The sequence below is a fragment of the Rhea pennata genome, chromosome 15 (genome assembly GCF_028389875.1).
Source record: "Rhea pennata isolate bPtePen1 chromosome 15, bPtePen1.pri, whole genome shotgun sequence".
NCBI classification, from domain to species: Eukaryota; Metazoa; Chordata; class Aves; order Rheiformes; family Rheidae; genus Rhea; species Rhea pennata.
In genome coordinates this window covers 9458768-9467900 of record NC_084677.1, presented here as the reverse complement: position 1 = coordinate 9467900, position 9133 = coordinate 9458768, and the positions used below count along the sequence as shown (strand labels likewise).

At 37.8% G+C, this 9133-nt stretch overlaps 1 protein-coding gene across 4 annotated transcripts; it reads left to right on the top strand.

Moving 5' to 3' along the window:
* Positions 1-346: 346 nt before the first annotated feature.
* CEP20 (centrosomal protein 20) lies at positions 347-6645 on the top strand. 4 transcript variants are annotated; one of them, XM_062588621.1, is made up of 5 exons: positions 347-429; positions 986-1183; positions 2351-2435; positions 3324-3463; positions 5851-6645. In XM_062588621.1, the coding sequence occupies exons 1-5, from the start codon at positions 402-404 to the stop codon at positions 5925-5927; spliced, it is 528 nt and encodes a 175-aa protein (XP_062444605.1). In that variant the 5' UTR covers positions 347-401; the 3' UTR covers positions 5928-6645. The 4 variants fall into 4 exon arrangements, with proteins under 4 accessions (XP_062444605.1, XP_062444604.1, XP_062444607.1 ...); XM_062588620.1 differs by having other exon boundaries at positions 3321-3463; XM_062588622.1 differs by lacking the exon at positions 347-429 and having other exon boundaries at positions 1071-1157; positions 3321-3463.
* Positions 6646-9133: the final 2488 nt, after the last annotated feature.

The following is a 9133-nucleotide window of genomic DNA, read 5'->3' as shown; positions in this document are numbered from 1 at the left end:
ACCAGTAACGGGCACAGCCACACCCTGAGATGACAGGAGAAAAACGCGGCCACTTCAAACGAGCCCCCAGTCCCGGCTCACACACTGAATTACACGGGGCCGGAGAGGGAACGGCAGCCGAGCGCGATGTATGTGTTTGCTGGCCACCACCGGCCCCCCTCCGGTGCTGCGCGCCCGCCCCGCCTCAGGCAGCGCGCGCGACCCCAGCCGCCCCCTCTCGGCCGCGCGCCGAGCCCCGCTCGAACGCCCCGCGCCGCCCGCCGCGCCGTCCCATTGGCTGGCGCGCGCGGAGAGGCCGTGCCGCCGGCGGCCCCGCCTATCGCCGCCGCGCTGCGCCTGCGCAGTGCCCGCCGGCGCCGCGGGGATGTTGTCATCCGGGTCTTTGGGGGAACCGTTGGGCGATGGCGACCGTGGCGGAGCTGAAAGCAGGTTGCGGCGGCGGCGGCGGCGGGGCGCTGCGAGCGGGGGCGGCGGGGCGGCTCCTCTTCGTGCAGCCAGCTTCTCTCTGCCAGCGGCCCGAGGGGCCTCGGAGTCGCCGTGAGGTGCTGGCGCGGCCCGCAGCTTGGCGCAGGCGGTTGGGAAGCGCAGGGGCCGCGCCGAGCCGCGCCGCGCCGCGCCGCGCCGAGCCGCGCCGAGCCGCGCCGAGCCGAGCCGCCGCCGCGGCAGCACTCGGCCCCTGTCCCCGTCTTGCTCTGGCTTTTAGTTACAGAAAGCATCGTCCGGGCTGTAATGACGCTGCATGCGCTTCTGAAATTGGTGGAACCCGCATTTACTATTCCAAATAATAATAATAATCTCTGGTTTCTATAAGGGCTGGGTTTTCATCTGTAATGTTTTGTAATTTGTATTAGTGGTGTTGCCGGCATAGCAGCAGGTGTGGATGTTCCATATTCCCTGTGAAAATGAAAAAAACTATAGTGTTGGTGGTTAGTGTTGCTTAATACACGTGACTCTATATTAATATATATATTTTTTACAATAATAGTTTTGAAGGACACACTGGAAAAAAGAGGTGCACTTGGGCAAATAAAAGCAAGGATCAGAGCTGAAGTTTTTAATGCACTGGATGACCAAAGTGAACCACGGCCATCACTGACCCGTGAAAATCTGTTAATCAATGAACTCATTCGTGAATACTTGGAATATAACAAATATAAGTATGCAGCATCTGTTTTAACTGCAGGTATTGGGGCAGATGTATGATCTTCCACTGATTTTTGTTGTCATCACTTGTCATCATTTTTCAGTTGGGTAATTCAGATGGGGTTATGATGTTAGAAAGCATGACCAAGCTGTACTATCTTGTTTTCCAATGGAAATAAATAAGACATAAACACTATACTGCCCTGTTGCAGTATTAAGGCAAATCATAAAATTACTTCCCGAGAACACTTATTGTTTGCTGTTGTTCTTGAGATCGATGCGTAAGCAAGAAAACTTTACAGCAGCCTGCAAAATCAAAATACCTTTCTTGGAATGTCCACTTTCATTTTGGAAAATGGTTAACAATATTTTTTTAAGCGTATATCACATTCTTTTCTCAGTGGCATTTTGGTAAAATAACTAATGGAAATCCTACAAATGAAGGAACAAAATTCTTTGAAAAATAATTTAAAGTAATATGTATGTAAAGTAGTTGATAGCCTAACTTAAAGCAACCCTGGCAATTCATGTATATGATTTGTATCAGAAACTTGATTATATATTCTAGGTTTAAAATACATGAAGAATGTTCATGTTTTTGAACAACAGTTATACATTACTGTTACTGGCTATTCTAAAATATTACTATTTAAGAGCTGTTTAGACTACAACATCCTCTAAAAGGTAGCTGTGATTTATTTAGTACTGCGTGCATTTATTTTTGCACTCTACAGCTATTGTACTTGTAACTTAAAATTGAAGTTCTGCAATTTGCACATAGATATGGTAATTACATTTGCTATGTAATAATTTGATATGTTAGTTTTCATTCTATTAAAGGTGTTCATCTCAATGAAGAGAAGGAATGGAGATGTAGTCTATGTTATAGTTAATGTGTGCAATCTGTTTCATAACAGTACTTCTCTCAGGAAATAGTTTGTCTGATTAAGTCATCATAATACTATAAAATTTCTTTAATATTTTTCTTAGATTCCTTTACAGCGAGCATAAACATCACGATACACTATTGCAAATTGTACTAATATGAAGCACTAATGTTTAAGTGTGTTCCCAGGAGTTACAATATAAAGTTAGGTATTTCCAGTCTAAAAGTAAGGTGTGCACTCTGATTCTCAGGCTTAAAAAGTTACATAGGTGATATTTTTTCATACCAGTCTTAAGAATTGTGCGGAAATCTCTTTTTCAGAATCTGGCCAACCTGAAGTGCCCTTGGATAGACAGTTTCTTGTCAAAGAGCTGAATATAGTTGAAGATTCAAATAGCAAATCAATGTAAGGAGTGCTTTTGGAAAATACAGTATATTCTATTTTGCGTATAACATTCTTTATACTGTCCATAACATTCACTTCTCTTTAGTATTAGTATAAATCACATTTTAGTATTATCTCCCCTCTGTTAATGTGACTAGATTGCATGTCTAGTCTAACATGGAAGACTCAAACTTCTGGTGCGAAACATGGGCCTGTTTTCAAAGTATTCAAAATTCAAAACTAACGTTTAATTCTGCCAGCTCTGTAGCACTCTCCAAATAGTATATTTGCCATGAAAATGCAGATCTCTTGCCAGTAGTCTTTCCTGCAGTCAGAGGTAGAGAATATGTTCTTTGCCTATCTGTTAGCTTTTGTAGAGCAATAAAAAGATTATTGTACCCTGAGATTAGATATAAATTCACATTATGATATGATATGGTCCATGAGATAAGGTACTGAAACAGGTTTGTGCAGATAATGCTCAATGATCTCTATAGTTTCAGCGCAAACCATCTGTCCTATGATTAGGAAGAATCAAGTTTGGGATGCCTGGTGGTGACTAGCCTACCAAAGTCCAATAATTAATATTGCATGAGTGAAAATGTGAGTCTGTTTTCACGTCCTAAGCATGCTCTGGTTCTTTGCCTGCAAGAGAGTAGAGTTCAGTTGTAGAGTTCGGGAGTTCAGTTGAGAGTGTCTCTAGATGTGGGATTTTTGAGATGGTGTTGGTCTTCCAGATGAGCTGAGGTTTGTGGTTACTTGTATAATTACACTCAATATATTTTAATTATTCTAAAGACATTTGTACATATTCTAGGAGTAAACGTTAAGGTCTGTGAAATTCTAAGGAAGTTTTCTTATGCTCAGAATTTCATATAGACTGCTTTTGTCATTTTCTCTCGTAAGCAGACCTCTCTTGTATGGAATCATAGCTCATTTCTTACATGGTGGTGAAGAAGAAAGTACCCCAAGTACTCTTCCAAAAGTGTCTTTGCTGAACTATCCAAGGCAGAATCCTGGCAAACCATCTACTGAGAGAAATCAAAAAGGTGTGTGTGGTCATTTTTGCAGAAGTTTTGTTTGTTTTTCTGTATACTGTATATATGCTTAAAATGTATATATGCTTATATATGCATGAACATGGAGATGGACACAGTATGCCTCCTTCTCTATGCAAGGAATGTTTTGAACTGACACATTTTTGTAAGAAAAATTCCTCAGCACAACATTGTTTATACTTCAAAAATACTATTAAGCTGTTTGACCTGAACATGCCTGTTGCTCATGTATTCGTTTAAGAAATGTCCAATTATATCCAATTCATGAAAGACCCACCCATGGTTTCTGAAACTACCTGTATACATTCATTTAAATAGGTGACCAACTTAAAAAAAAAAAAAATCTCTTAGGCCTGCTTCTTTTCTACTGTTATGCTGATGAGACAGCATAAATGCCATACAAATCTAACTATTCTCAGAACTGTTTGGCTGGCCTTAGATGTGTCAGTAGTAGAAATTTCCTTCTGAAATGGAAAATATTTTATTTAGAAATAAGGCATTTTTAAAAATTGCAGACAGACAAATTTATATAATTTTTCAACAGTGTAAGGTACTATGAAGTTCCTATTGATCTTCTGGTAGCTGTAACTACTTGTTAGTTACTAAAGAGAAGGGTGGGGGGGAGCAACTGGTCAGCTTTATTCTATTAAGACTTTCAGACTGTAAAATACTGAAAACATTTAAATTGGACAGGTGCACTATACTAATTAGTAGATGGAAGAAAATTTGTCATGCCATTTATGCTAGAGTTTTAGAAATTAAAAAAAAATATTGTTGCAGTTACTGGTAAAGACGAGAAGATACTAAGTAAAAAGTAAATTATTGGTATCAGAACGGTCATCCAACAAATTGCCATCCTATTTACCGAAAAGTTAAACTTGCCAAATTGTACTCCCTTATACTATTACCAGTTTAGAATTGGTTACCTGGAGACAGTCATGACTACACTGGCAATTTAATACAGGAATTTAACCTAAATTCTCAGTAAAATATATTAAATAGTAGGCATGTCTTTTGTTTCTCATCTGTTCTGACAAACCTAATTGTTATAGAAAGTTCTTAATTCTTCCATTGTTCATTCTGTATACAGGCATAAATGTTTTCTGAGGACATTTCAGATCTCATTGACTTCAGCGGCTTAAGCTTCGAGTTCACTGCTATAAAGTAGAACACCGTTAAATCTTGTTTTCCTCTTCTGGTCTGCTCTTTGACCGGTTGCTATTAATACTGCCTAAGCTACAGAATAAAAGGGATCATTGGCCCAGCTTTTTCCTTTGAAGAGTTTGCCTGGCATATGACATTCTTCCCTGTGGGAGTTTGGACCATTTAGTACTATCATGTTATTACTAATAGTACTATTGACTGTTTTTTTCCTATTCATAAAATTTGAAAAATCTGAGGACTGAGATAGTAATAAGAAATCTAAAAAGTGTGAGAGAAGTACTGAATAAGCACTCATTGATACTTAAGATTCATTGAGATAGTACTATTTCCTTCTGCCAGAAGGAGGTGCCAAAGAAGTAAAATTTCAGTACCAAAATTGTGCTGTAACTGGTCTCTTTGTTAGAAAATTTTTATTCCTGACAGAAATTTCTCAATTTTTAATGCTAAATTAAGTATGATAGAAGTTTGTGTTTTTTTGTTTTTTTTTTTTAAGTATAACTTTGTACCTCAGTTTTGAAATCGACTCTGTGCAGGTCACCTGACCCTGTTGACTCCCAACAGAATTTCACATAGGGATTTAATTGTTTAGAATCAATTACAAGACTCAGGTTTAAGTTACCAGATGTTATTGTTCATTGCTCTTTGAACTAAAGAAAAATACAAAAGTAAAGCTTTAAGGCTTTTAAAGTAACTGTAGACTGATACTACTTTCTGCATATGTTTCTGGAATATGTCAGTGGAGACCTAAAGGTAGTTTAAAATATCAATTACCTAGCTATTTTAGTTAGGCTGCATATTAACATGATAAAATATATTCATAAACTGAACTCTCAGGTCTTGCATTCAACATATAACTTGTTTTTCATATTAGAAATTATCTTGTTTATCCTGTTGAATGAGTGTTTCGATAAACTTTCTGGTATATAAGAAACAGAGAGGGGACCCTGGTATAAAATATGAAATCTGGTGGTTCTTTAGTTCTGTTACTATACCTGAGCTGAGGTTGTCTTAGATCTAATCTTTAGTAATTTGTTTAATAACCTCTTATTTCATATAGTTACATGGACAAAATACTTTATAATTGTAAAATTGCCCGAGTTTCTTACAATGATCTTTGTATCAGGTTTCATATTAGCAGAAAATAACAGTTGTATCTTTGGATCTGCAGGTGCATGAAAATACTTGTGAAACGCTTGTCTGTGCTTCATTTTCAGATGGAATTCCAGAACCAGGAAGGATGGCTGGCACTAGCATTGAAGAGCCCCTTGTTTTACCCAATATAAACAGATGATGTCTTTCATATGTTAATTTTTCATATAAAGTTCTTTGGGAGTTAATTTAAGAAATTATTCTTTACATAAGTTGTTCCATCATGTCCACTGGGACCACTTCAATTTGTAAAAGCTACCCATCAGACTTAAAGGTCATATTAATTGCCAGTGAAAACAATGTTAGCAAAGGATGTCTTCCGCCAGTGCTGATAGAAGGAAGACTGTATATGAAGTCAAATCAGTCAAGCCTGTGTCTAGAGTTGGGCCTAAAAATACTTGGTTTATTTTGTAAGAATAAAAATATATCCGAAAATTTACCATTCCTGCACTTTCCATATGATGTTCTGTCTTGGAGTACTTTTTCCTTCAGTTTAGAATAAAAACTTTCTGTTTTATTCTGTGTGGTAGTTTGAAAGAGTTCAAAACGAGTATTTTAATAACTATTAAAAAAGTGTTGAAGTTGCTGCTACTTCAGATAGGTATGGAAAAATAAATTTGAAAAAAAATAGTTTAAAGGAATAGTTGTTTTTAATCCTCCAGAAACCAAGACTATATTTATCTTTTTGTGCCAGCAAACAAATGAAGGCAAGTCTTTTCCATCTGGAGCTGCTATAAATTGTATGGTGCAAAACTAAGTATATGGGGGGGGATGGGAACTTTTGTTTTTTCCCAAAGGACATGAAGGTCAAAGTCAGAGGAAATGAAAAATAAAGTTGGTAAGATTACTGATTCCCAGAACTAATTTTTAGCTGCAGTATTTACATTTTTGAGATGGCAGTTTATTTTAAAAGCTGAACTTTTGGGGGTACATCAAAAATAACACAGGTTTATTATCTCTGCTCATAAAAATGAGTGGAAGCGAACATACAGTTCATGAATTCTGGTAAGCCCACCCTGCTTTGGACTGTTTCTGCATAGTTTTGCTTTAACCGTGATTAGAGCCAATTAGCCTTATAGGTGTTTTTCATTTCAACAAGCAGCCTAGCCTTTACTGTGATGTGAAATTGCAGAGGAATTATTATGAGTATAATATAAGGGGAAGCTGCATTTACCCATTTCAAGGATCAGCGGTGAGCTCATCCCCTTCCTGTGACTTGCCATGCTCCAGCTCCCTCCCCATTTGTTCATTCACGAGTTTCTCAGGACTGGTCCCATGCGGGTGGGGGAGAGGGATGTGCTTACAAATTTACTTCATTCAAATACTTCTTCAAATCTTTTGTAGCTTTGCCTCAATTGTAATTCACTGTTGGGTTAAGTAAGCCAATTTATCCATATGTGTACCCTGCAGTTTGCTCTGTGTTAACACTACAATCAAATCCAACTACTTAGCTGATGACCGGTGTAAAAGCTAGCATCAGGGGCTTCTGCCTCCTTATGGTTCTTTCCTGCCACGTTAACAGAAATACTCATTCACATAGTCACCAATCTATTGCTTCATCTTTTTTTCCCCCTACAAATAAAGCTGAAAAATTATCTTCTAAGGTATTTACAAATCTTCATTTTGTGGTGAGCTGTAAGTACCTCTATGTCACATGCCTCTATGTCACGTGCCTCTATGCCTGTCACAAAAATGAACTCTTAAAGAATGCAGATGTGATTGCTTTGGCCACACATAACTCTGAATTTTTAATTTTCTGTTTTTTCAAAGGTTAAATTCTAGGCACCTCTTTCTCCACAACCAAGTGAGTCAAATTAATATGTATACTCAGAGTCTGAATCTTCTTTTCAAGGGCAAAGAAAAAGGTTCTGCTGGAAAACACAGAAGCAATAACTTTCAGTGCTATGCAAATCTTCCAGCGTAACTGAAACCTAACTAAACATCTGCTTTGTTTTTTCCCAGTACAGGTCATACAGGAGCTACCCAGTTGTCACAGAGCGCCCAGGAGATAGATAGATCTTTAATGATAGAAATGAAGTAATATTTTTGTTCTGATGGAAGAAGGTGACAGGAAGTTTGGTCCTTGTCCTTTTCCAAGAACACAGCTCAGCATGGTCGTGGTCTCCACAACCATGAAAGCTGTTAGAAGTATGTACTTCACTGCGTTTTGAAGTGAACATGCATATCTGAAATCAGAGTAGAAATCCACATTAGACAGAAGGGAATTTTAGGACTATTTTCTTTGTGATGGGTAGTAGGGGGGAGAGCTGTCAGTGTAATGTTCTGTACTGATACAGAGCGTAGGAGCTGCTTGTTTGGTCTCTGTGCAACATTAGTTTCATCTAATTCTGTAATACTTTCATAGCAAAGATTCTGGTTTTTGGAACATGAGAATTTATTGTACAAGCAAATAAGTATACTTTTAGTAATATTTGTACAACAAAGCTTTGAAATATATCTATGAAAATATACTTGTGCAATCACATTCTAAATGGTCTAGCATTTATTTTGATAGTAAATGAAATAAGAACATCTTTCAAATTCAGACCTAGCAAATCCTATGAGTATTAGATTGCCTTCTTAAAGTATGCAGAGGAAAAGCAAAACCTATATTGTAAGGTTGCACTTCAAAAAATCATTTCTTAAACATTTTAACGAAGTTAGTTCAATATTTAGATGAAAATACTTCACAACTCTTGAGTCACAGATTCCGATTTCAGATGAAATCTCCATTGCACTAAGTACATACACAAAAATCATTTACTCAAATAATTTAAGATATTCTATCTAGCTTACTTATAGACTGAATGTCTTGCATAAATTGCCTATATTCTCTCTACAGACACAAAATGAGAAAAAAAGATATGAGCATGTAGAAGTTGGGGGTTTTTAATGAGCAAAATGCAATTCTAAATTTTTTTTGAAGATAGAATATTGCAAACAAGATTGTTAGAGACAGACATTAACTTAAACAAGGCTGTTCTTTGTCCAAGTGTAGTATCGCAAATGAAGGTGACAAGAAGGCAGTGCAGTTTTGTGTGGATATCAGATCTGGAAAGCATGTTGGAAGAACTTAACCCACAAGTTTAAAACCAAATTTTTGCCCTCCCCTAAAATCAGAGGAAACTATGTTTCTAGAACCTAGAGCATCAGTGTTACTTCAGAGGTATTAGTTTCTGTCATGTACACAGAAGAATTTTTCTAAGCTTTATCAACATGCTCCAGAGAGTCGGTTACACTTTCCTTCCTGAGCACCCTTTGTATCAAGCTGCATCTTGGTGTCAGTTATCACTCTTCCGGACAAGTGATTATCATTTTGCGATTACGTTTAGGAGAGAAAACCAAAAA

Excerpts from the sequence above, each read along its gene's own strand:
- CEP20 (XM_062588620.1), top strand. The coding sequence starts at position 402 with ATGGCGACCGTGGCGGAGCTGAAAGCAG. Across the intron at positions 2,436-3,320 it reads GATTCAAATAGCAAATCAAT|CAGACCTCTCTTGTATGGAA; the intron begins GTAAGGAGTGCT and ends TTCTCTCGTAAG. Across the intron at positions 3,464-5,850 it reads TACTGAGAGAAATCAAAAAG|ATGGAATTCCAGAACCAGGA; the intron begins GTGTGTGTGGTC and ends CTTCATTTTCAG.